At 43.6% G+C, this 26,257-nt stretch overlaps 1 protein-coding gene and 1 long non-coding RNA gene across 6 annotated transcripts in view; one reads left to right on the top strand and one right to left on the bottom strand.

Moving 5' to 3' along the window:
- The window catches only part of LOC124057782, a 1,110,263-nt gene that overhangs the window by 641,459 nt on the left and 442,547 nt on the right, over window positions 1–26,257 (bottom strand). The gene's annotated exons all lie outside the window — the stretch shown is intronic.
- On the top strand, window positions 118–26,242 carry mtmr3 (myotubularin related protein 3). Of its 5 annotated transcripts, none has more exons than XM_046386231.1 (21): window positions 118–322; window positions 2,556–2,631; window positions 3,812–3,868; window positions 5,082–5,171; window positions 6,190–6,306; window positions 8,732–8,814; window positions 9,692–9,858; window positions 9,940–10,036; window positions 10,384–10,497; window positions 11,290–11,420; window positions 11,821–11,952; window positions 12,119–12,230; window positions 13,334–13,529; window positions 13,709–13,894; window positions 14,147–14,317; window positions 14,905–15,050; window positions 15,484–17,023; window positions 17,122–17,232; window positions 17,392–17,480; window positions 18,635–18,661; window positions 21,399–26,242. In XM_046386231.1, exons 3-21 carry the CDS (start codon window positions 3,866–3,868, stop codon window positions 21,568–21,570), a joined length of 3,684 nt encoding a protein of 1,227 aa, XP_046242187.1. In that variant the 5' UTR covers window positions 118–322; window positions 2,556–2,631; window positions 3,812–3,865; the 3' UTR covers window positions 21,571–26,242. The 5 variants fall into 5 exon arrangements, with proteins under 5 accessions (XP_046242187.1, XP_046242184.1, XP_046242188.1 ...); XM_046386228.1 differs by having other exon boundaries at window positions 120–322; window positions 11,290–11,480; XM_046386232.1 differs by lacking the exon at window positions 3,812–3,868 and having other exon boundaries at window positions 120–322; window positions 11,290–11,480.

Raw genomic sequence — 26,257 nt, 5'->3', positions numbered from 1 at the left:
ACTTGAGTGTCATTAATGTCCATTATATTCAGTTTTTCCTGCAGTCTAATGTTTACATGATCGTAGCACACGCTGTATCAGAGCCCCTCACCGACCAGATCATCAGTCTGACGCGATGACGTAACGTGTTCACGTAGGTTGTTGGGCTGGAGAATTTGCGACGATGGCGACGACGGATCGGTGCTGGAAAGGGACGCAGTGAAGCTGGCCTCGGCTCGGAATATGACGAATGTTTATCTGTTAGAGGTGTATTTGCTGCTTAGTAATTGCACGGGCTTCCGATGAATCTTTGGCTTCCAACTTTTCATCACTCCTTTCCCTAGTGAGTACGCCGGTTGTAGTCATTGCTCTGTGTGTTTTGAAAGAGGCCTCCGTTGTGGGTTCCGCCCTCCATCTCATAACAACAAAAACAGTTACAGAGAGCCGCGCTAGCTCAATCAGCTAATGTAGCTAGCCAGCTTACTAGCTGGTCTGTAGCAGTTACGAACGGCAAACATCGAGTGCTATTAGACTGCAACACAACAACACACTCCTTACTATTAGTTAAATGCTAATGTTGGCTTCCATCCAAATATCAATTTGGAATAAACATTAACTAGTTTGCTGGCATTACTTTGCCGGCGTGTTATTCTTGGTTAAGGTTAACTATTGATGTTAGCTGGCTGCAGAAGATGTAGCTTAACATTACCCAAAAAGAAGGTAGATTGGCAGCTAGCTAGTTACTTTAGTCTGTTGACATGGGTTGTGTTAGCTATCTATAAGGCAAACCCGTTAGCGTAACCGACGTTAGCTTCTGACTATTGCTTCGTAATAAATGGTCTCTCCAGGGCTGTTGAACAGCGCTTGGCTCTTTGGCACTCATTAAGGTTACGATGCAAGGATGCCAGAGTGTTGGGTATGGTTTTTGGCATATTTTAATTACTGGCGTTATATTTTTTCCTAGCGAACTCGAACTAACGCAACACTTTAACTATAAGCGTTTGTTAACGTTTTGATTAGAAAGTGACACCATAACGTTATGTTAAAAATAAAGTTAGCGGTGTTTCTTTTTTCCACACATAACGTTAACATTAGTCGACGTGTACGCTTTTATGCGAGCTGATCCATTTCTGCGCCGCTTTTACGTTCAGTATAACTAAATTACCTTACCGTCAGGGTAGTCAAGCTAACTGTGGAGTCAGTCATTTCACTTCAACTCAGTCTGTCTTTTGTATCAGTTAGAAGATTGAGACTGTTTGCTGGATAATGTTTCAGCCTGTGATGCATGGTGGCCTGTCACGGGATAGGAGTAACGTTAAGGCTCTAAGGGGCTTAGCCTTCCCTGTGTGACTCTGAACTGAGAACCAGACTGAGCCATAGCCACGGGTCATGAGCCTGCTGCTGTAAACAGAGCCCTGTGCGTGAGGCAGATATGCTTTATCAGGTAGCACCAGCAGCAAATGCTGGACTCCTCAGTCAGTTAGGTAATGTTAATGACCTCCCGCGGCCTCGGCCTCTGCACACCATTATCAACGAGTCTGCCGCTGGTGCAGTGTTTTTTTTCTTGTTTCTGTCCCTAGGCACACTAAGTGTTTCTGAGAAGGTGTGTCGAGGTCCCTCTCATTCACTGGCCTTCTCAGATCACATTTCAGTCTCTGCAAGAGTACCTGACCTTTACAACTATTTGTGGGCCTGTATGCTGAGAGATCCTTAACAGGTTGCCTGTTTTGAAAAGACATGCTAAGCGATATCACTTTAAGGATACACTCGGTGAAGATAGCTTACCGTTACCTGAGCAAAAAAGTACACTGGGAATTAAATCTACACAAAAATGTAGTGCTTCAAAGTGTTTGGCTCTGCCAAATGTGTGCTTGACCTGTCATTTGGCAGGTCACAAACCACTGGCAGTGGGTTTAACCACTAATAATGTTTAAATTTACACTGGCACATCTGCAGCATCTTCCATAAGAATGTATTAAACCTCAAGATATGCTGGGAGGAATGGGTTTAAGTGAGCACTTTATTATTAAACCCTCAGTGGAGAAATTACATTTTTGTGTTCTGTTGTTATTCATTACACACACAGAGGTCTGAAATACACACATAGACATAAACACACAGGACCTATAGACAGCCATTAGTTGCAACAAGGTCATAGTGATGGGTTGGTGCTTTGATCAGCATTGCCCTGCAGGCATTCCGTATTGTGCACTGGTTCCCGTATTCTGTACTGACCACCTGAGCTATTGTTGTAAATGATATTATGCATGAATTGAGTGTTCTTGTTTATTTCTTAAAGTGAACATTAGATGAGTAGTTCACATGACTGACCCATGTCTGTGTGCTGGTTACTCTGCAGACTTAGTGCATCCATTTGGCTTTTTTCCATTCCACAACTGAGTTTAAGTGGTATCTCTGAGCTCGCTTTCAGGCCACTGTGACCACCAGTAAAGCTATATTTGCTAGGGAATCAAAAGAGCTTCTGTAGCCTGAACCTCTCTTTGAAAAACTCTGCTGTTTAAATATGTACAAGTTTGTAAGGAAACGCATTATCATATTTGCCTTTATTTTCACAGATTTCCATGTCTTACTTGTGAGAGTTTCCAAACAAGATCAGCGGGTTTGCCCATCATCCGTAGCTGATTGTCTGTGGTAAGTCTAAAAGATATGTCACATAACTGATTTTATGTGACATTTTCAGTAATGTGCTATTTTTTTTAACTGTGGTCTTCAGTACCTCACAATATTTGATGCATTGGACTGAATAAGCTAACTGAAGGCCTAAACCTTGCTAGTGCTGGCGAAGCCTCCCCTTGTTGTGCCATTTCATGTTGAATTGATTTGCTATTGAGTGTCTGACTGCCCAACCAGGGGCTCATGATCTCCTGGTCGATCATGGGCTGCAGTACGCTTGTTGTCTGGACCCATTCCCCTATGACGTATGTACATATCCTGATGCTTGCATACAATGTCACCAACACAATAGGGAGCAGCTTGATTGGCCTTCAAAATTCAGCCAGTCCCTGCAATGTCCAGAGTGGATGCAGTGATCTTATAGATGAGACACACAATTTGCTCTTTTGGGGGTGAGCTAGTAAGACATCTGTTGGGAAAAAATACTGGAATAACGTTGTTTAGATGATAAACATTTATTTTATTTCAAGTATGCTTTGGGGCATTTTGTACCTTTTTACTTGGGAGTAGACAGTGGAGAGAGATGGGTCATGATAGAAACCAGGAACATTGACTTTGTGGTTGGTGTTTTAACACCTTATCCACTAGCCATATTCACACAGTAGGATACTATCCTTCCAGTATAATGATGTAAACTTTAATATTAAGTTTTATATCTAATAGCTCTCTTAACTAGCTCTCCAAGATTGTCATTTAACACTTGTTTTATGAGATAAACATGTGAGAATAAATAGTGACATGCTTGAATACCTTTTAATATTAACATTAATATCGGTGCCCTCCAACAAACAGCTGTGTAACAATAAAAGGTAGTTTCACAGTGCCCTGACCTGACCTGAAAACAGCTCAGATAATGAGACCTTGTCAGAATAGGCAATATTCTGATTATGAATTATTTTCCTATGAATGATGCTCCATATTGTACAATACTCATCTCAGTGGTATCTGCTGCACAGTGGCTTACGTCATGCTCGAAGATTAAACAGAATAAAATCTTAATTTGAAAGCCATGTGCAAGAAGATGGTGGCTGCTTTCATTGAGTGTTGTAAGGCTAATAGCTTAAAGTCACCAGTTCTAATTTGCAGAATTTTATTTTTGCATCATTACTCATCAGCTTTCTGTGCTCTCCTCATACAGACCGATCCAGGCCGGAGTTCCTTGTTGGTTGACCCACACTCCTTCACAGGGGCCATGGTAGAGTACTTTCAGTTCATGCATTGGGCAGCAGCTGCAGTGTGTCCTGTGGTCTGAGTGCGGCCTGTAGAATTGGAAACTCTCCATTGATTATAACTATCAATCAGCTTTGTTTATCAGGAAGCAGACACTGACATCAGCTGCAGGAGTGTCAAAGGTCCTCTAAGGTTGCTACCTAAGCAAGGCAGCTTTGAGTTATCACTGCAGAAATTTATTTTGTATCATTGCGTCATGACATAACCACTGGACTGGCTGTCTGCTCGGTTTGTGTGCGAATGTGTGAGTTTTTACGATTTTTGGCATGATGCTGTGTGGCAGCTGCCCCCTGGCTGGCCTCAGCACGCTGCTCCTCAGGCTGTGGCGACTGTGTGTATCAGCTCGGCTCAAGCTGAGCCAGCAGCCCACAGGTTGTGCTGTTCTTATCTCCCATCTCTTTTGACCACCTTAATCTTTCTGTGCACGCTGTTCGGACTAAACTCTGCTCCTGACCAAACACAGCCCACAAAGTCCTGTCGATCTCTGTCAGCACAAGGCCACACATGTTTTTTCCAATCTGTTTGCCCTTGAGAAAAAAAAAAAATATAACTGACTGCTTGTATATCCATGACGTTCAGCCTACATAAAACACTACAGACTGCTGGTGAAAGCTGCCTTTAAAAAATGCCCTAATTTGATTTTGCCAACCGAAAATTTGATTTAGTCTCTCCTTTCTTTTCAGGCTCATGTAAATAAATTACCATGTCTATTCCTAGTTGTAGAGTGCTGTAAGTTACCGGTATCTGCTATACTATGGTTTGTTGTAAAAGGGGGTGATTATAGTAAATTAGCCTTGGTTGCACATTACAGTGGGTTGGGAAGGAGAAGACAGCCACGCAAAGCAGCATGAATGTGGCACTGTCAAGATGGTTTTAAATCAACTCTACGTCACAACGGCAGTGACTCTCCTTTTCTCCCTGAAACCACCATAACTAATTTGGTCTTGAGCAAGGCTTTTATCTCCTCAAACATTTCCTGCAGAGCAGCTTAGTGGTCAGTGCTATGAATGCATGAGTCATTGTACATGAGTGTCTCAACAGCAGGGTGATAAATAAAGAAATACTTAGCCAGCTTTCCCTGGACAAATATTCCAAAGGCCATATTAAAATCAAAGAAAAATATGGTTTGCAAAGTTGATACTAGTTCAGTAAAGAGTTAACAGGCCTTTTCTCTGCAGGAGGAGGAGGGGCAGCAGAGCTTGGAGCATATCCAGGCCAATCAGATCTTCCCTAAGAAGTCCCCTGTCCTAGAGGAGGAAAACATGCAGGTGAGGAAGGCGCCGCTTTAACTTGTGCTGTAAAAAAACCCAGGTAACCTTAGTTATGTGTTAGTATGTGAGTGAGTGTCTGTAATCAGTTACATAACCACCATTAAGTCACATGCAGAGCTCACTTTCGGTTTGAACAGTCTTGGAAGTCTGATAAGCCCTGTCGTCTGAAAATTGAACCAAACTTGTTTTGCTGTCTGTGTTGAGAAAGAAAAGATATTATGAAGACTTCTTTTGATGACTCATTGGCCTCTCTGAGTGGCTTCAAGTTCAAATTCATTGGCCAACTGGTCACTCAAACCATTTTCGCTGTCCCTTACTTTATATTTCTCTTTGCTAGTTCTTAAAGCAGGTCTGTTTTCAGTCAGCTAGTTGCTGGCCTTTAAAGGTCCTGTGTGTAGGATTTAGTGGAATCTACTGGTGTGGTTGCAGGCTTCTGTTACTGTGTTACAAGCACTGTTCGGAAAAAAAGCATTTATTTAATTAAAGGTTAAAGAAATCGTTCTGTGTAAATATACCATGCTACAACGTGGTCACCTGTGACTTATAGACAATGGCGGTCTATATATGTACAAGTTTTTTTCTCTTTTTAAATTTAGTGGGTGCGGCTTATATTCAGGTGCGCTCAATAGTCCGGAAATTACGGTAAATAAAAAAGGTTTGTTCTTAGGTAATGAAAACACAATCATTCTTAGCTTTAGGTGATTACACCATAATGAAAACATAACCCCCCCTAAATCCTACACAGACGACCCTTTAAAAGTTAAAAATAGTTGAAAAAGTTCTTGCTATTGAAAATGGATGTACAGTTTACACTTGAAGTTCTTAGATTCACCTGTGAAACATTTTATTTTGACTGACTGCTGCAGAAAAGCAGCCAACATGTTGTTGTACTGTAAGTAGCCAAAAGTCATGAATGACCATATCCAATGAGACAATCAGTTGTTCCACAGTGTATCATTTTGATCACTGGTGATTTTTGTGTCTCTGCAGTTCATAATGTGTTATCTCCTGCTAGGTGCCCTTTCCTGAGCTGCACGGGGAGTTCACAGAGTATGTCGGGAGAGCAGAGGATGCCATCATTGCAACGTCCAACTACCGCCTACACATCAAGTTCAAAGAGTCCGTTGTCAATGTGAGTATTTTTGAAAAGTGACCATTGAGATCAGTACGATTAGGGAATGTTTCTCACACAGCTTAAAATAACTGAAGAAAGAATTACATTGTCTCTACTGGAGGCTGTGTGAAAGCTTGTATTACTGTTTTGTGAATGGACAGAGTTGGGGCCATTGTGCCAGCGCTGTGGTGACCAGGTCATTCAGAGCTGATCAACACTGGCAGCAGTGCCACGTGACTTTTCATCACCTCTGTTTCTACACTCGCCTGCCTATTCCCTCCGCTTTCTCTCTGCACTTGCCGTTGCCTTGGTTGCAGTGGTTCCAGAGGGGACGTATAACAGTCGTCGTCCCCCCCTTGCTCTCTCCCCTCCCCTTCACTCTTTCTCTCACTTTCTCCCTCACCACTGTGCTAAGAAAAAGACTAGCTTTGTTACCACCAAAGTGTGGTCATTTATATTAATTTGCCACTAAGAAGATATACTCATAAAGCCTGCTTGGTGTGTTATGTTAAGTGTACTCTCTTTCATAATATATTTATATGCAATTCCATGAATGTTTTTAATTCACACGTTATCAAGATTCAAGATTCGATTTAACTAAGAAAGCTAACTTTAAATTTCCTAGGAAAAGCATACACTTTGTTCAGATCACCATGCTGCTCTGCTGCTGATATGTGAGAGCTGAAAAGTTGTCCAGTGCCAGATCGTGCTACAGGGAAAGCTTTTGGTTGTTTCACTTCCTTCTCCTAAATAACAGAATTCATTTGCTTTTAAATAGTGCCTCCTGTTATACTTTCATTTTCATTTAAAAAAACATCAGTGAGCCACACAGTTGCACTGGGTGACATTTTCTTTTGTTATAATGAGCATGTCCAGTATTGTTGATGTGGAGTTAGTCTCTTGTACACCATCCTGCTGCACTCTGAATTGCACGTAATCTGCAGCTCAAAAAGAATCATTCATTACATATCTTCAGGTTGTTTTTTCCTCAGTTAGTTTGTGTTGTAAACTGGAACATTAATACTTGTAACAACACCTCCAAACTAACTAGTCTGTATAACCATTGTTTGGTTAATCAAACCTTCCTATGGATATGTTTATTCATTGACTCTATTGGTTGTTGTCAGAGGTTAATTGGACATCAGCTAGCCTTCGGTTCTCTGCTCACACGCCCCCTCTCTGTGCTCACACCAGACAGAGCCAACGTTTTTCTCACACATATTTGGATGGGTTGCTGAGGCATCTGCACCACATGGCAGAATTGTCCAAGCTCGCAAATCAGGGGTGGGAGGTGCTGCAAGAGATCGAGAGGCTGTTAACAAGCTGCCTAGGAATTTTGATGGTAGTCGATTAGGGATGTAGATTAGAGGGCAGGAATTATGTTGTTGCAGCAGGATGCTCCAATGTCCGGGTTGTGCTGTGAATAGCAGCCACATACAGACAGAAAATAGTGACAAATCACCATACATCGCTTTCATTATTGTTCTCTCTGTTTTGCTTTGGATAGAATTGTTGTTGTGAGGTGTCAGTAAGTACCCAGCTGAACTGCACTGCATGGAGTGCTTGGCTTGAGTGTTTAATTTGTGTGTGCCTGTTGGTTAACTGGTGCCTTGTGGAGTAGAATCCTGCTTATTCATCCTGTTTAACGCCAGGTGCTGGATTAAGGTAAATGCACTGAAAAAATACAAGTAGGAATAATCTATCCACAAAAAACATTCAAGCTGCCAATCTTCTGATGCAACTTTTACACCAATCTTGTCATTTGTACTGATGCATTTGGAGTTTGACTGGCTGATCGTGCATGACTCTGGACTGTGTGTGAACAGTAGCTTGAGCCACACCTTTTATGAAAGCCCACTGCTCTGCTGAAAAGTGGTTCTTTACTAATTAACAGAGCTTAGTCAAAAGCAGCATTGGAATTTCCCTGCAGTATTCAAAGTATGCTCTTAAGTCATAAGCACGTGGCAGTTTTGTACTTTGAATGATGTTTGCCTATAAAAGATAACACTGTAGTTCTGTACTATAAGGGAAATGCAGATACAGACACTTCAGGATCTTGTGTTGAGTGTTTTTGTGCTCCCATACTTAAAGTTAAGAAGATTGTGTATATTAAAAGAGCTAAGAGAGATGTGATGTGATGTGGAAAATTAATGGAAATGCACCTGTACAAGTGATATATGTGACTAAGTGTATTTTTAGCACCATGTTGCAAAATGTGTAGGTTTATACGATTAAATTTTAAAACTGTGATATTGCAGCATATGTGGCTGATCCTTGGCATGAAGGTGTTTTACCATGTTGACCAAAACTAACTTTCTCAATGAATTGTCAGCTGCAGTCTACCACACTACTAGTACTGACTGCATGTAATTGGTTGGTACATTGATTTTCACATTTCCATCAAACTTCTGGGGTTTGATGTTCCCTGTCCTTTGCTCCACAGGTTCCACTACAGCTCATAGAGTGCGCGGAGTGTCGGGATATGTTCCAGCTTCATGTCACCTGTAAAGACTGCAAAGTCATCAGGTATGGCCAGTGATGCACTACTACAACCTACAGTCATTCAAGACTATTTGTTAAAAATATAGGCAGAAGAATTGTGTGACTGATGCATTTAAAGATACATAAAAGCCCTTTAATATCTTTTATGCCCAGTGGTTGTAGGCAAAAATAATACCACCACCATTTCACAAGTAATGAAGAAAAGACCCTGTTGTCATCCTTAGAGCATGAAAGCAATAGAGCCTCCTGCAATGAACTTATTGGCTCAGTTTGCTTTGTATTGTGCCTGAAATTCGCACTTAAAATATCCTTTTTCTTTGTCACACTGTGGAAGAAATCTACAGGATTAACTTGTAAAAGTCCATCACTTTTAAACACTTGACAGCAGTTGGGATGTCACTTTCTGCCCACCCTAATTACAGTGCACTAATGATGTCAGTCACACATCAAAGGAGAGCAGTGTCACTTTTTTATAACCAATATGAACCAGGACGTAAAGAGTAAGATGTAAGAGTGAAATGTATGTAGAGAAACATCGAGGGCAATTAGCAGAAATAAATGACATGTTAAGAGCTGATCACAGTCATAATGAACACCTGAGTTTGTTGAGTTTCCTATACCTAAAAGTGACGGCGCATTAGCAATATTGATGCGACTGTAATATCAGAATTATTGTTCAGCTGCTGTTTGAGCTTTACACAGGTAGTGATTTACTCTCTGGTGAGGAAATATGTGCTTTCTATAAACAAAGGGTGACATTTCAGGCAAATCTTTGCTTGATTCCAAAGTATCTTTATTGTAAATATCCACATTGAAGGGTTTAGGGGTACCAGCCTTGCACTTCAATAAAATCTGCAACATGCTGAATGTGTAACATTAACATTTGTTTTTCATTCCCCAGGTGTCAGTTCTCAACCTTTGAGCAGTGTCAGGAATGGTTGAAACGCCTGAGCACAGTAGTGCGCCCTCCCTCTCGCCTGGAGGACCTCTTCTCCTTTGCCTTCCATGCTTGGTGCATGAATGTATACGCCGGCGAGAAGGAACAGCACGGCGAGCTGTGCAGACCAGGTACACTGCCAGCCCTCACGTAACCTGAGCAGAGTCTCTGCCCCTCTACAGTCTTATCGGACATCTCTGATCTGTCTGCAGGTGAACATGTGACCTCCTGGTTCAAGAACGAGGTGGAGAGGATGGGCTTTGACACTCAAAACGCCTGGAGGATAACCGACATCAACAGCAAGTTCAGGTAATCAAGGGTTTCATTCAGAATACCTGCTGCTGTGCTGATTTCCGTCTCTCCCAGCTAGAAGATCAGCCCATCCTTTGCTTTCCATACCCTACAGCACAGGTCTGTGTGGGTGCATGCAGGAGTGCATGTGTTTTAGACAGTGGGTGGTTGTGTTATTGTATTCCACTGGTGCTGCACCCTGGGCAGATAAGAGCCCAGCCCATGATTAGGTGTCTGTGGACAGAGGTCTTTGTTGAGCCATCACAGCCCTTTAGTTGTGTCCCCCCCATTCTCTCTCTCTCTGTCTCTTTCTCTCTATCTCTCACTGTTAAACTATTGCTTTCTCTGCCCTTCTACTCTGCCAGGCTTTGCCCCAGCTATCCTCAGCAGCTCCTGGTGCCAGCCTGGATCACTGACAAGGAGCTGGAAAATGTGGCAGCCTTCCGCTCCTGGAAGAGGTTCCCTGCTGTGGTTTATAGGTTGGTGCTTGTTTCTAGGCAGAAGGTTAAACATGTTTACCATTGCACAGCAGTGAAAAGCTTTCTTGTATGTTGATTGGCCTTTTTGTTTTTGAAAGGAATGAAAGCATCTTCAGATAATATCTTCATAGCTCTATAGCAGTGCCACTGTGGACAGAGTTTACTTTGGCTCAGAAAACCACAACATGCATTTAATTACTAATGGATAACTCCCTCTGTGCTGCGTTTCTCTATTTGACACTGTTCTGACTTTGTCAGCATGGCCAAGACCACTGACTTAACCGGTGACATACATCATGGCTTTAGTGAATTGCGGTTCTTGTGTTTAACAAACAGTGTTTGGAAGCCCTTGATCTTTGTTTTTGGAAAACTACTCCAACCAGAAATGGCAACTTTTTATGCCAGTTTTGTGCGTCACAGCACCTGAAATAAAAATGAGACAAAAGTTGCTTTGGTGGCTGCATTATAACTTAACCCAGATGTTCCATACTGTTTACTTTTGTCCCACAATAGAACAGATGAGTTTATAGCAGATCAACCAAACGATCTCTGATTTTGGTTTCAAAAAGGTATCAAAGTAACTATACCTTAAAACAGTTAATCCAAAAAATAATTGTTAGGTGAATCAATTATGGAAATAATTATTTGTAGTCCTATTGATTTCTAAAAAAAAAAGACCAATTCGAAAAATAAAACATACAGTTGGATTAATCTAATGGATAGATAATAAATGCGTGCTTCTGTCTTACTTGGAGTCAACCTGACCCCCCCCATACTCACACACACACACAGGCACCAGACCACGGGGGCTGTGATCGCCCGCTGCGGACAGCCAGAGGTCAGCTGGTGGGGTTGGAGGAACGCTGACGATGAGCACCTGGTCCAGTCCATCGCTAAGGCCTGTGCTGTAGACAGCAGCTCCCGTAAGCACCTTTCCAACGGCAGCTACACCAACGGCTCTGACCTGCCTGATACTGACTTTGGTGAGAGCAGCCTCACTCCCTCACTGACATAGTGTACAAACACACACCTAGCTGAACATACTCTCAGCCCTACACACACAGACAGATATTTCCATACTGAAGTCTTGCTGTCTGTATGCTAAGAAATCTGACCTGTTCGGGCTTGTCTGAAGCAGCAAGTTCCCACAAACATGTCTAATAAACTTATGGCAGACAGATTCTGATGGATATACCTGGATGAAACATTTATGGCTGAAGGGTTAAATTTTAGATTAGATTTAAATTAGATTTCAACAACAGCCCGAGTTTCTTATAACCTGATTTGCAATAAGAAAATATGCTGTGTTTTGTGTCGTATCAGAATCCTCCATCACCAACAGTTCAGAGGTGGAAACGTTGGCCATCCAGCCCCAGAAGTTACTGATCCTGGATGCCAGGTCTTATGCTGCTGCTGTAGCTAACAGGGCCAAGGGGGGAGGCTGCGAATGCCCAGGTAGGTCTGCTCAGCTCTGTCCCTGGTTGCAGGCGGAATTAGGTCAGTGTGTGCTGTGGATTCATGAGTTCAGTTAACCTCAATTGCAATTGTTCTACATGTTAAAATTAAAACCATTTTTGGCTTCCTTCCAATTTTTTAAACCACTGTTTTCCTCCTGCTCCAGAGTACTATCCCAACTGTGAAGTGGTGTTTATGGGCATGGCTAACATCCACTCCATCCGCAAGAGTTTCCAGTCTCTGCGTTTCCTCTGCACTCAGATGCCTGATCCAGCCAAGTAAGTTTTTTTAATACCTCCAACAGTGCCTCTGATTACCCCTAGATGTAACCCTACAGCCCCATAGGCTAAAACTATTACATCTAAAGCTCTCAAGCTACTGTTGTAAATGTAGGTAACTAGTAATCACAGCTGTGTTTTGGCCTTGACTATACACTATACTGTGACTGATTTTGAAAGCCTGGCTTAACTCCAAATGGAAGATCTCTTTCCATCTGCACTTTCAGACTCGACGTTACAGTGATATTTAGTTGAACCGCACTGGCAAACAAGGTGAGAAGATCAAATCAGAAGACAGGAACAACTCTGATAAAGATAAAACAGCAGGTTGCACCAGTGTCTCCTTCTTTCTAGGATTTGTCAAAAGCCAAAGCTAATTTGTATGAGTTTACAAAGCATGATTGCTGATATGCCTAACTTGCTGACTTCAAAAGTCAAAAATGGGTCACAAGCTTTTCTCTGTAACAGATGCTCCACATTTATAGACAAACAACACCCAGTTCTTACGATAATAACTTAGATAAGACAAGTGAAACATTTACTTTTAATGGAAGCCACTTGGGGTCTATGCATGTCGCTCCCTGTTCATGTGATGTTTTGACGGTTAGACAGTGCAGCATTATGAAAGAGCCACATATTTTCCTCAGGGTTGGTGGAGAACAAAACAGTTAAAATTAAGGATGATTAGAGTTTAAACTTACTAGACTAGTCCAATCAATATTAACATAACGCTCCAAAAACTGTTTTTGCTTCTCCATCCAGCAACGTGTCCCCCTTCAGTCTTTACCTTCTTAACTATGTTGTAAGTGACACTCGTGTGGTGTCCTACACACACTTTTCGCTCTAGAAATGGCTCTGACATGTACTCTAATAGAACAGTGATAACTAGTTCAATAATCAACTAGTATTTCTGCTCTTAGCTATACAAAGTCATAAAGAAGTGGTAATCAGTGTTGCCAACTCTCTGAGGCTATAAATGCTATGGTATGTGGCACTGGTCCATGGTATGTGCTTGTCCTTATAAAACATGTGTCATTACTTAGTGTCTAAGGCATGCAAAGTCCTCTGATGTGTTTGCTCAGTTGCTAATTGTGTGTCTGCAGCTGGCTTTCTGCACTGGAGAGCACCAAGTGGCTGCAGCATCTGTCACTGCTGCTGAAGGCGGCACTGCTCGTGGTCAACGCTGTGAACCGAGACCACAGGCCCGTCCTGGTGCATTGCTCTGATGGCTGGGACCGCACACCTCAGATTGTTGCTTTGTCCAAGCTGCTGCTGGACCCTTACTACCGCACTATTGAGGTACAGATGAAGACACTGCTTCTTTTAGTTTCATCCTTGCCCTTGCCCCCTTGCCCCCTTATTTTGAGGGCATATACCCTCTGGTACTTTGACATTTGTTATTGTTTCTTAAAATGTAATATTATTGTAAAGCGACATCTTGTCTTTTGAATCTAAGATCTTGTGGCGTCTTTGTGCAGGGCTTTCAGGTTTTGGTGGAGACAGAGTGGCTGGAATTTGGCCATAAGTTTGCTGACCGCTGCGGCCATGGAGAAAACTCTGAAGACCTGAACGAGCGCTGTCCCGTCTTCCTGCAGTGGCTGGACTGTGTCCATCAACTACAGAGGCAGTTCCCGTGCTCCTTTGAGTTTAATGAGGCTTTCCTGGTACGTTTAAGTGTGGTGGTCAGGCACAACTATTGTTAAATCTTGTTCAGATCCTCAGCTGAGATGCTTCAGAATCTTTTCATGTAAAGAAGTGGAAATGCTATGTCTCTGTATAGTTTCATGTTGTCAGCCACTGATTTACAGTCTGGGTGTGTTTGTATTTTCTGTGAGGAAATCCCTGTTTATTATCATGCTTGAGGTGTGTGTATTCAAGCCCCAACATGTCAAGTTTGTGTGTGTGTGTACGTGCAGGTGAAACTGGTGCAGCACACCTACTCCTGTCTGTTCGGCACCTTCCTGTGTAACAGCGGCAAGGAGAGGGAGGACCGCCACATTCAGGAGAGGACCTGTTCTGTCTGGTCGCTGCTCAGACCAGCCAACCGCACTCTGAGGAACATGCTGTACTCCTCACACTCCGAGACTGTACGTCCACTGTCTACTCTTGTTTTCAGTCTTTAGCCCTTTAGGAAGTGAAATACTGTATGTGACCTGCAGTGTTTCCAACAATGTCTTTACAAACAGCGAAGCAAGACAAAGGGCTTAAAGCGCTTAAAGTTTTAATGTTAATCAATGGAATTAATTAGGAAAATATGGAGCCTTGTCTCTCCAGACATGAGTTTCCAAATAAAGGTTTATTCTTCCAATGTATTATGGGATGGAGGAGCCCCAGAGCTGTTTATCTTACACTGTCGTTTTAGCTACATGACTAGTTGTTTTGATTCCAAACTTGATTTAGGAGTATTTTTGCCATCCTTCTGAGAATTACATTTTTGTGGCTACTGTTGTTTTTGTGTTTACATTTCAGTGTGTGGGTGTCGTTGCCACAAATATTATCCACTTACCATGAGGCAATATCATATTCTCAGAACTAATTTGCTTTCTTGTAAAATTGAATTTCAGTACAACCAAATGTTTTCATTTTTAACATTTCAGAATTAAAGTTTTAATTCTAAGATTGTTTTTGGTATGTCCTCCTGTCTTCTGAGTTAATTTGTCAGCCTTTGTTGCAGGTTCTTCATCCGGTGTGTCATGTACGCAACCTGATGCTGTGGACGGCAGTCTACCTGCCCAGCTCCTCCCCCACCACCCCCTCTGATGACTCTTGTGCTCCCTACCCTGTGCCCGGTGGCAACCCTGAGGACACGCCCCTGGCCAGGTGAGCCTGGCGTGTTGGCACCCGAACCCCCCCTCTTCCTCCCTCATGTAAGATAAACACAGGTCGAGGACTTCCACAGCCAGAGGGGCCTGGCTTTTCAACTCCACTGCTTAGCTACTTTGCTCTGCCTGGGCCCTCACAGCCACAGATACACTTTTATGCTCAGCTTACCTCAAGTCTCATGACGGTCATACCGTCAAGAGAGGAAGTTGTTTCGTTTATTGCTGATACAGTTTATGACCACTAGCTCTGAGTTAAAGGAAAAGAAAAGAAAGTCTGAATGCTTCTCTGTCATTATGTTTGTGCTGCATTTTTATTGCTTTGATGAGGCTGACATGTGATGTGACTGAATCAAACATATCAAATACACTGAGCCATTGTTATGTAATGAAATGCTGTTTCCATGGCCTAATTCCTCTCGTTTCTTCTTCAGACGCACAAAGACTCGCTCCTTTGACAACTTGCCCAGTGCATGTGAGCTTGGAAGCTCTATGGCTCCTAACCGCCGCTCCAGTGACCCAAGCCTCAATGAGAAATGGCAGGACCACCGACGTTCTCTGGAGCTCAACATGGCAGTGGGGCCTGAGGGAGCGGGTAACCAGGATCAGGAGGTGTTGCCTAATGGAGTGGGGCCTTACCCAGACGGAGTGGACTCTAAGCTAGATTACAGCGCCCAGCCCCCTAGCTCACACGCAGAGCTTGGACAGGGGGTCTCTGGAAGCCCAGCAGAAACAGGAGAGGAAGGAGAGGAGGCAGAGCTCTCTGTGGCGATGGGTGTGGTCGAGGGCCAGATGGAGAACATCCTTCAGGAAGCCACAAAGGAGGAGGCAGGAGCAGATGTTCAGAGAGAGGGAAGTGCTGCCATCATACATGTCATTAACACTGTTGACACAGAGGTGGAGACGCAAGGAGAAGCAAAAGCTGAGGAGGATGATCAGTGTGATCAGGTCGATGGGACTGAGATCCAGAGAGAAGCATTTGCTAATGGCCACCATCCAGCAAATGGCGTAATAGAGGCCGTGGAGGATGATGAGTCTCCCCCTCTACCCACACAGAAGGCAGAGGAGCTGAATCAACAGGCAGCTGAGGTGGCTCAGACACCAGATCAGGTGATGCAGGCTGTAGGGAACTCTTCTGTACTAGAGGAGGAGCTTGCACATGAACCCTGTAAGTCTGGCTCAGGTAAGCCAGAGCAGCCTGCAGCCCATAGAACTATAACTAACGGCTTTGTGGACAGATCACCTGAACAGCCAGGTGTGGATGAGGAGTCCTGCCCTGACTCAGTGTCCAACCACGGTGTGTTGGAGCCGGCGGAACAGGTGGATAAGAGGGCTTCCCTGATGGAGAGCTCCACAGAGACTTTAACTGAAGAGGCCTGCAGCAGGCTACCAGCACAGCCGCCTGTTTGTCCGAGTCGTCAGCCCTGCCTTGATGGCAGGAGCCAGCTGCCGTGCTCCAGGAAAGAGAAGGGCCTAGAGACAGGCGAGCATGGCTTTGTCAGAACTTTAAATGGGGGCGGCAAGCAACCCTCTGTCAGTGCCTTTCAGTCTGGTAATGCTGACCTCAGCAGGGACGGGCTTTATAATGGCGACAGCTCCGAAGGGGAACCCTGTGGAGGACCTCATTGGACTAAAGGGAATGGTGAAAGGGCCCCTCTGAGTCGACAGGTGTCCCTAGCAAGCTGCAACTCTCTGATCCTCCATCCACGAGGCACCTGTTCCCAGCACCGCTGGTGCCACACCATGCTAAGCCGAGCAGCCATCAGCCCAGAGCAGCCATCCCGCAGCCATCTGGACGACGATGGACTGACGCTACACACAGATGCCATCCAGCAGAGGCTGAGGCAGATCGAGGCGGGGCACCAGATGGAGGTGGAGACTCTGAAGAAGCAGGTGCAGGAGCTGTGGAGCCGTCTGGAGAACCAGCAGCACATCAGCTCCCACAGGATCAACGGAGATATGGGAGACGAAGTGGTAAGATGCTGACGGAGTTGAACATGAAACTGACTGACCAGCAAATCTGTTTACCACCTCGATGTAACTACTGATTGTCTGTGTCTTCCTCCATGCAGACCTCAATGACAGACTCGGAGTACAACCTGGACCCCAACTGTTTGTCACGCTGCAGCACAGAGCTCTTCTCTGAGGCCAGCTGGGAGCAGGTGGACAAGCAGGACACTGAGGTGAGCAGTGAGGCTGACCTGAAGATGATTTTAGAGAAAGAAGGAACAAAACTCGCGTTTGTAGTTTGCCTATACGGTCTTCAGATCTCTTCACAAATGGCAGTTGACGATGGTTGACGAGTGATGGTAGGTGAGCTGAGACCAGTCTGTACATTACAGGTGACTCGCTGGTTCCCAGACCATTTGGCAGCCCAGTGTTATGGCTGTGAAAGCAGGTTCTGGCTCGCCACCAGGAAGCATCACTGCAGGTAAGTACTGAAAGGTTATTAAGCTGCAGAAGCTCAGACCTTCAGTCACTATTCCTGTCATCAACCACTCCTGTCTGTTCTGTTGAGGCTTAGAAGTCTGTTGTGTAGGATTTAGAGGTATCTCTTGGCAAAAACGCAATGTTTAGAATCAGTAAAGAATCGCTGTGCTTTTGTCACCTTAGGATGAGCCTTTTATACCCATATAGGGAGCAGGTCTTCCACAGAGTCTGCCATGTTGCTCCACCAGGTGTCTACAGTAGCCCAGAATGGACAAACCAAACACTGGCTCTAGAGAGGGCCTTTTGCATTTTTGTAAATCGTAAATTGTATACACTGGACCTTTAAGGAGAAGTTCTCTCTGTGTAAGCTTGCTCCTTTTCTGTTAAGTTCCTTGTAACCAGATGTTAACACACCTGTAGTTTGTTACCTATAGGTTTTTACATCACTATCCCCAGCCAAGATAACCTTCATGACATCTTGATGGTGATAATGTCATCAAGGTTACTTTCTCAGATACGAAGAGCTCCCTCAGAGGAGCTGAAGACTTCATACAGCTGCTCTAACGAGATGAAACAGCTCTGGTGGAGTGCTCTAATGCAAAACTTTTCTTGCTGCTGAGCCAGTAGATTGATTGATTGATTTTGTTGGATCAGGCTGTTGTTGTACACTAAAAATCTACTTGGAAGCATCAGGACTTCTTTTGGTTATTAGAAGTGTGCAGATTAATTTGGTTCATTTTAGTATTCTACCTCTGTCTGTCACTTGGTCGTATTTCCTCTGGTGTTATCATTTCCTCATATCACTGCTGTCTGCTCTGTTCTTCCTTTTCGTCTTTGTTGGGAGGGGGGGATGGTGGTTGTGTTAACCACTATGTTAGAAATTCAAGCAAGATTCATTTTACATGTCTAGTTTGTCATACAGTGTGGTCAGACATCACACAGAGTTGTGTACAATAATCTGTAGTTATTCCAACCATGGATTCAAAACACAAAAGTGCAGAGTTAATATTGTATCATTGGAGTCAGCATTGGTTTCATCATATCTTAGATTTTCTCTCTTTTATGCATCATAAGCAGGAAGTGTTGTTTTAGTTTGTTAAGTGTTCTCCACTGTTAAGACAGTTGTTATTCGTTGTCTGCCCCTCTCCTCTACAGTGGCAGGGAGCCTGTCCAGGAGGTCTGGTGAGATCCGGCTGCCCTGTCCCACCTCACCACCACCCTACCTCCATCCCCCCACCTTTTTAACCTGGCGTTGCTGCACCTTCCTCCTCCTAATACCACCCCGACTCCCCACCCCCCCATCCCCCCAACTCTCCCCCCCTCACCCCCCCACCTCACCCCGCCCTCCATCCTCACCTTCTGCATCTGGTTCCCCTTCATTCAGTTCAGGGAGATCACTCTTCATTTCTGAGATGATTTGACAGCAGTGCGACTGTGTTTCCACAGTATTCAATTGGCCGTGGCCTCGAGCACTATGCTGTCAGTGGGAGAGCTGGGATTGGTTAAGGGCTGATGGAAAATTCAAATCCCCCCCCCAAAAAAAAAACCTTCAACCTTCACCCTCTTCCTGCCATAGCACCATATCAACATCCTGCCGTCCCACCACCCTCAACACAAACCCAGGCAGCATGCTGGCCTAAACCAGCCCCGTGCATCTCACCTCCCAGAAGCGCAGCATGGTACTGCAGACCAGTCAGTCCCAACTGGTGCTGTAAGAGGCTGGAGACTTAGAGTGAATTAGATAGTGTTACTTTTTATAACTTATGCTCAGGGTGAGTACAGGCAGGTAGAAGGGACCACTGTGTGTGTAAGTGTGTGAGCATGGCCTTACATGTGAATCTGAGCATGGGTATCTGAAAGCTCCAGTGTGACCTGCCTTCCTGTCTAGTGATGATGATAATGTGTTATTAATGTGCTGAATAACGAAGTTAGCACTGCTGAATGTTGGAGCACCTTTTCTAACACAGCATGTAGTGCAACAGAAGTGACAACTGGATGATTGGGGTTTGCCCAGAGCACCCACCTTCTTTCCACCTATTTTACCATGCGTCCCAGGCACAGACAGAGCAACATTAACATTTTCAGCAAAATCAGTCTGTTTACAGGAGGCACATTTTCACATCAATATCCTGTTCTAGTCCATGTAAGCCTGTAACTAGTCCAGGCTTACATGATGCCATCTGCTAAATTGATCGCATTTTCAGAGGTCTGATTCTTCTTCCTATGTGCCATAGAGCTCAATTGTTGCCCACAAACCATTAAAACTCATCAGTGAGCCACACTGTTGTACTGGGGAAAATGTTGCTCTCTTACGATGAACCACATACACACACTGTATTGTGTTTATGTCATGTACTGTACACCACTCTGCTGATGTAAATACTTAGCAGTGCACCAAATATGTTTAAATCCGCATCTGAAAATAGTCCTTTACACATTCATTCTTTAGTGCATATTAACATTTTAAAACTACAGTGCCCAGCTGTGGTAGAAAATAAGTTAGCCGTAAAAGCATGATAATATTTGGCAGTCGAGCAGTGTTAATTTTGTTTTGTCATAGTTTTTGTCAGCAACCCTTTTTTCCCCAACGAAAACGACACGCTAAGTAATTAATACATGAGGATAAAAACTATAACGAAATCGGATGACATTTTCGTCAAAGAATAAAAACAAGATGAAGAATTGCCAGATACAATAGAATTTGGATTTTGAAACTTATTCACCAGCAAAATTAACTCTGCATTCAAAGTTTACATCTTCACCTGTCTGGTTGGGTAAGTAGGTCAGAAACCTCTCCAGAAGCCAGTTTTTACTTCTCTCAATACAAATTGTTCTGCTTATTAGTGACTATCAAGTATCAGAGTCAAACTTAATTATCATGTTTAATCTGATCCGCCTTGTTCTCAAACTTGGCAGAAAACTGCACAATACATAAATGGGGTTTTTCCGACATCCTCTGACCCATCCAGCTATCCTGGTAACTGGAATATTGACTTGCGCTTCAGCTTATGAATGTATTTGCCCTCAATTCCAGTTCCCAATCAGTACTGTGGGTGTGTAACGTCCCACAAAAAAAAACTATGTTTAATTCATAGATTTAAAATTCTGTCATTTATATCTTAAAATATTTACGAAATCTTTTACTCTAGATGCCAGATTTACTAGCCTGGCGTTTTACTTGCCCCAGACAAGTGGGAAGTCCTCATTCTTAAGCCCTGCTTCAGTCAGATCCATTAGACTGGGAGAGATAGAGTAACCCATTGTTTTTGAATATCACCAGTCTGGCCTTAGTCAAGAAACGTCTTAAAACATGTTCCGAGGGTCACTGAAGAGCTTATAGGATCTCTCATAAAGCAAAGTAAACTTCAAGGTTGAAATTGTATGCCAGTTATTCAGCAAAATGTTATAAATACAGCGTTTGTGGTTCCCCCGGCTTAATTAAATTTGAAAACTCTCATAGTATCTCATAGTATCACAGAATTTACTTGGGTTATTTCTCTATTTTTAGAACTGATTTTATCATGTATAGGTTTTATTCTACATTGTGAAAATGAATTACACCAACAGCTCTTGATGATTTCTTAATTGTTAATGTTTACTTGCAAAATCATAATTATACGAATGCTTTTTGCTAATGCTAATTAGTCTTTGATTTGTGAAAATAAGTTCATGTATGATGTTTATTGAACAGCCACCGTACAGATAAGCATCCTGTAGCCAGCTCTGAATAAATTAGAAGTCCAGGCTTTTATCAATCAACAGTCAAATGAAGCCAAAATAGTTTTCCTTGTATAAAGAACAGGTCCCTGGTGCAGGTATGATGGTTTTGAATAGCATGCAAAGGAGACGCATGGTAACTGTAGGTGTAAAGAGGCTCTGTCTGAGAGACCAGCACTGACCCGTCTCTGTCTCCCTGCAGGAACTGCGGTAACGTGTTCTGTGCCAGCTGCTGCGACCAGAAGATCCCAGTGCCAAGCCAGCAGCTGTTCGAGCCCAGCCGTGTCTGTAAGAGCTGCTACAGCAGCCTGCAGCTCAGCCCAGCTCCCCTGGACCTGGAGCTGGAGAAACCCATCACGGCCAGCTCCAACTGAGCTTCAGAGGAGCGGGACAGGGGAGAGAGAGGGGAGTCGGGCTGTAGCCGCCATCCGCTGACAAAGGCGTACTGCTGAAGAAGAGCACAAGAGATACACAGAATGTCCCATATACTTTATGTGTGTGTGCTGCAGATATGAAATTCAATGTGTATATACAGAGGACTATGTGGCGGAGGAGCTGAATGATGTGTTTGTGTTTTGCCTAGCGCTCTGAACGGTGGGTGTGCACAAGGGCGGGTGGTGTGTGTATGTGTGTCAGAGGCAATTGCACATGCACCCAGTGGAGGGTTTGTGGCAGCGACGGGACCGCACTCAGAGGCCTGAGGAGTGAGACTGAACATACTGGCGCATTGGACCAGGCGGGCAGACAAGGTCATCCCACTGCGTTGCGGAAGTCTGTTGGAGGGCTTTGGTCAACTCAATCATTTCCCTCACCCATCCTTGCTTCTCGTCAGACTTCAGTGTACCATCATCTCCCAGCTTGGACTTGTTCTTTTCTCTGGAGGATGTAAGATCAGGAGCAATGTGGAAAATCTCCTGGCAATCATAAGACAGTCCCTCAGCTTTAATGTCTGGAAAGCTCATGCACATAAATGTTGTTCAGGGAAAAGTGTAAATGGCCAGTTCACCCAAATTACCAAAGACACATGCTTCCTCACTTGCCTCTAGTGGTTTCTAACCAAGCATTTACATGTCATTTATTTGCCCACTTTGTGAGATCCCATGTCTGAGATGTCTGCTGCCAACCCAATATAGTGGAGGTGAATTGAACAAGGGCTTCACCTATTATTGCCATTATCAGTAAATCTGCAAATCATTGTATCATTTACACAAGCCACCATTTTTCTGTAACACACCCCCGCAAAAAAAACCCCACATTTGAGAAGCTGGAGCCAGAGAACCAGAGTTTGACATTTTTCCCTGAAATAATTTATAATTTTCTGTAATTTGACTGTTTGCTGTCTGTGGCTCACAGCACTGAACTCTGTGCTCCAGTGGTTTAGTATGGATCAAGCACTGAAAACTCTGAATCTGCATTTCCCATAATGCAACTTGATAGCATCTTTAAATGAGATCCTCCCTCCCCAATGTTTTCTGAGGCCCGTGCAGGCTGCTTGGTTTAAATTTTTGGTCTCCACACCCAAAGATAGATCACCCTGAAGACAGCACTGTGACATCATCAGTGTTGTTTTGAGTAAAGTCCTCTGGAGCCACAGAGGATGTTATGCAACATTTTCACAGACTGGTCCGTACTGTCCATGACTCTGGATTATCCATAGTTTTGTTTGGGTGAACTGTCCCTTTAACATACTCTGGGCTGGTTCTCAACTCGGTGTATGTGCTTGTTTTGGTTTTGGATGAGTTTTTAATCAGCCTCTAACACAGAATGGCATTGATGTGTGTACATACATACACAATATATACAGCTAATTGACATGAGTTTGAGCTTTTGAGCTGATGTTTAAGGTATGTTGAGATTGAGCCCAGAGTGCAGACGGAAGAAAAATGCTGTTGGAATTTTGAAAATGGCTTTTGCCCATAGTACAATACTTGTTTGAGTCCTGACCACAGCGAGCAACTAACACCCCCTCCATCAGTCCTGCAACAGGACTGATTAGTGACCTATAGGAAAGGCTTTAGAACACGTGAGCACGTTAAGAGCTGATGGCGGCCACTCAGCTCATCCACGCCTATAGACTGTTATTACTGCTGGGAGTGTAAGCTGATGTGTTGTGGCGTTGTCAGTTTGGCTCAGACGCAGACTGTGTAATCTCTCCTGTTAGCCGCACCTTCATGCCCTTCACTCACAACAGCCCGCTTTTTCTTATTTTTACCCAGCAGGCACTGGGAGCTGGACGTCTCGCTCACTTTTCAGTGCTCCAGTGGAAATCACAAGTGAAGTTGTGATTTTTTTTTAATTATTATTATTTTTTTTAAAATTCACCTCACTTGTGATCTCCACGTTGACTGGCTGAAACATGGAGGAGAGCAGCGGCAGCAGAAAGGGCTCTTGGTGTTATCAAAGTCTGTAACTCAACACATGTCAGAGAAGCTTCTGAGATGCCTACTCTGCCTAACACCCATTCAATGACCTCGCACGCATCGCACACACACACATACACATTTTTTGTAAAATAAATGAATAAAATAATATATTCAGATACTTATATAGCATTTAAGAAAAATGTATAGAATCCTTGAATAGTGGCTCACTTAATTAGTCACCAAAAGTTTGTTTTTTTTAAAATTTGTTTTCTTATGTTATTAATGACAGAAAAATGCATCTATTTTGCAACCTGTTGAAGGTAACAAGTGTGTGCGGGGTCCTTTTTTTTCAATAGAGAAGCAGGGTGTCCTGTTTTGATGCTGCAGTGGATTCTCCCTTTTTCATTTATTTATTAGGGTTTTGTTGTTGCATTGCTGTTTGAAATCCAGACAATTCAGTTGCCACGGGATAATCAGTGTTTATGAGATGGGAAGTGAAAGATTGTCCTGACCTGTGGCTACAGTGACGCTCGTCATTTCCGTTTGGTACCAGCCGATCGCAGCAGAATTTGTGGATGTAATAATATCCAGATAAATTGTGGGTGGGTAAAGGGGTGGGGGGGTGAAGTCAGAGGTGTCATGTAGCATAATGTGACCCGTGACGATCACATAATGAGAAACGAGCGCATCTGTAGCCAATTTGATGTCTATGCACTGAGAGAACAGTGGTCCAAAACAAGCAGCCTGAACTCAAAAGAAAAGTCTGCCCCCTGAAGTCACACACACACACACACACACACGGACGTTACTCCTTTCAAACCCATCTACAAACACTACCTCTACTTTGTACACACGCTCATCCATGCACACACATTCACGCTGCATGCTTCTAGTTGCTGAGTGACTCTCGATTTCCCAATTTATGTAACTGAGAATGGCCTTTGTTGTTAGGATTGAAAATCTGGATTTTTTCTCTTAATCAGCTGGAGCATAAAGGTACCGCACACGGCCGCAGACTTTCATTTTAACGATGATCATATTGTCGAGACTGCCAATCTTTTCATTGCTTGTTATTCAGCTCACGTCACGTCAGCAGAGGGCCCACATGTGCTGTTTTCAGCAGGAAAGGCCAGATGGTCGCTGTGGTTCACCACATGGGACGGCAACATTTTGACCATAGGAGGAAATGCATCAGTACAAGTGTGTGCCGGCAACGTGACAATGTTTAATCATTCTGGAGACGTATTGCTGATCTTTTTGTTCTTGATGGATTTCAGTGTGGTAGTAGAGCTGGCAGAAGAATGAGGTGTTTCAGGTGGTCGGAACAACAGCAGGCTTGAAGTGTGTGCTTTTCTCACTGCCGTCCTGTGGAGGTGGTGAATGTGTTTAACCTGACAGCTCCACCTTTGTTCTTTCAAACAGATTAGAGAACAAGGAATCTGTTTGTCCCTTATAGATGAGACACTGTCTTTTCTGCCAGTTTAATATTCACAAAAACAAGAGGAACAGTCTTTTTGAATTTATTAGAGGAGATTAAACTTTCTGCATTAAATGTGCAGCAGATTCAAATTTTAGTTTGAGCCTTTCTCTGATCCAGTTCCTGTTTTCTCTTTATCTAGAGACTTTGATAGACTGAAATACTGATCTGCAACCAGAATGTTGTCTTTACATGTTTGACTGGTGATGTGAAGCTGGCCTGTAATCCTAGATCAGTCCTATCAACTTAATATATGATTTATTCCAGGCTTCACCCATAATGATGGCTCTATGTCCTAAACGTTGAAAGGAAATGAACACTTTGTAATTCATGAGCTCTTCAACACAAATGTCAACAAAGGACTGTCTAAATGAGATGTGTAATGTCCCTTTAACAGCCCAGTCTGACGCCAAAGTTCTTTCCGTTTCCCCAGAGGCACGCTTGACAGCGGGCAGCATGAATCCTAACTCTGTATTTTCACCACCATCACAGGCATGTGAGGCACCAAGCTTCTTGTTCATTTATCCATTAATGTGAATTGTCTAAAAAAAAAAAAAAAAAAAAAAAGGCTATATTTGCACATGACATCAAGTAGACACTGCCACAGAGTGCATCAAAATAAAGCTGAAAGTGTGCTGTGCTTTTCAGTATTGTAACGAGCATTATGGTGGGTGGTTGTACGCGTATGGGAGGGTTGGGTCATGTGGTGAACGGGTTATCAGTTGACACACATGTTGCCAGGGTGATTCCCTGTTGTGTCCCCCCCACCAAGAAGTTCTCTTGGTCTGCATATGTTGTATTTCTCTCTGCTCACGCTGACTTGCTCCATCAGAGGCGTCGCTGCTATGGCCCAGTAATCACGTTGACATGAGTGTGAATGAGGTGAATGCACTGAGCGTTGGTGTGACCGTGTGTGTGAGAGAGAGAGTGTGAGTGTCTCTTTTGGTGGAGACTGGTGCCAAGCAGTTTTATTACGGGTCTCTCACAAAGGGATCACTCGTGCTTTTGTTTGATTCCCCCTCCCCTTCTGTTTGATAAGCACTTTGAACCTTCTCATGTCTGTCAGAGGAGTGTGTAGCTGTACATAGCAATTTCCTGTAACAACAAGTGCTCCTTGTTCAGTCTGAATATTTTGTTTTGTTGGATTTACTTTAGAGAGCATTACATTGTTGTAGAATTAAAGGAAAAATAAACTAGATAAACGTACTGCAGGGCCTGACA

This window comes from Scatophagus argus, chromosome 4, assembly GCF_020382885.2.
Source record: "Scatophagus argus isolate fScaArg1 chromosome 4, fScaArg1.pri, whole genome shotgun sequence".
NCBI lineage: Eukaryota > Metazoa > Chordata > Actinopteri > Scatophagidae > Scatophagus > Scatophagus argus.
The sequence above is the reverse complement of the archived record's forward strand: the minus strand, read 5'-3'. Positions and strand labels throughout refer to the sequence as shown.

Bases quoted from the DNA above. Each gene is read 5' to 3' on its own strand.
- mtmr3 (XM_046386228.1), top strand. The intron at 15,051-15,483 runs GTGAGCCTGGCG...TTTCTTCTTCAG, and splicing joins GAGGACACGCCCCTGGCCAG to ACGCACAAAGACTCGCTCCT. The intron at 17,024-17,121 runs GTAAGATGCTGA...TCCTCCATGCAG, and splicing joins GAGATATGGGAGACGAAGTG to ACCTCAATGACAGACTCGGA.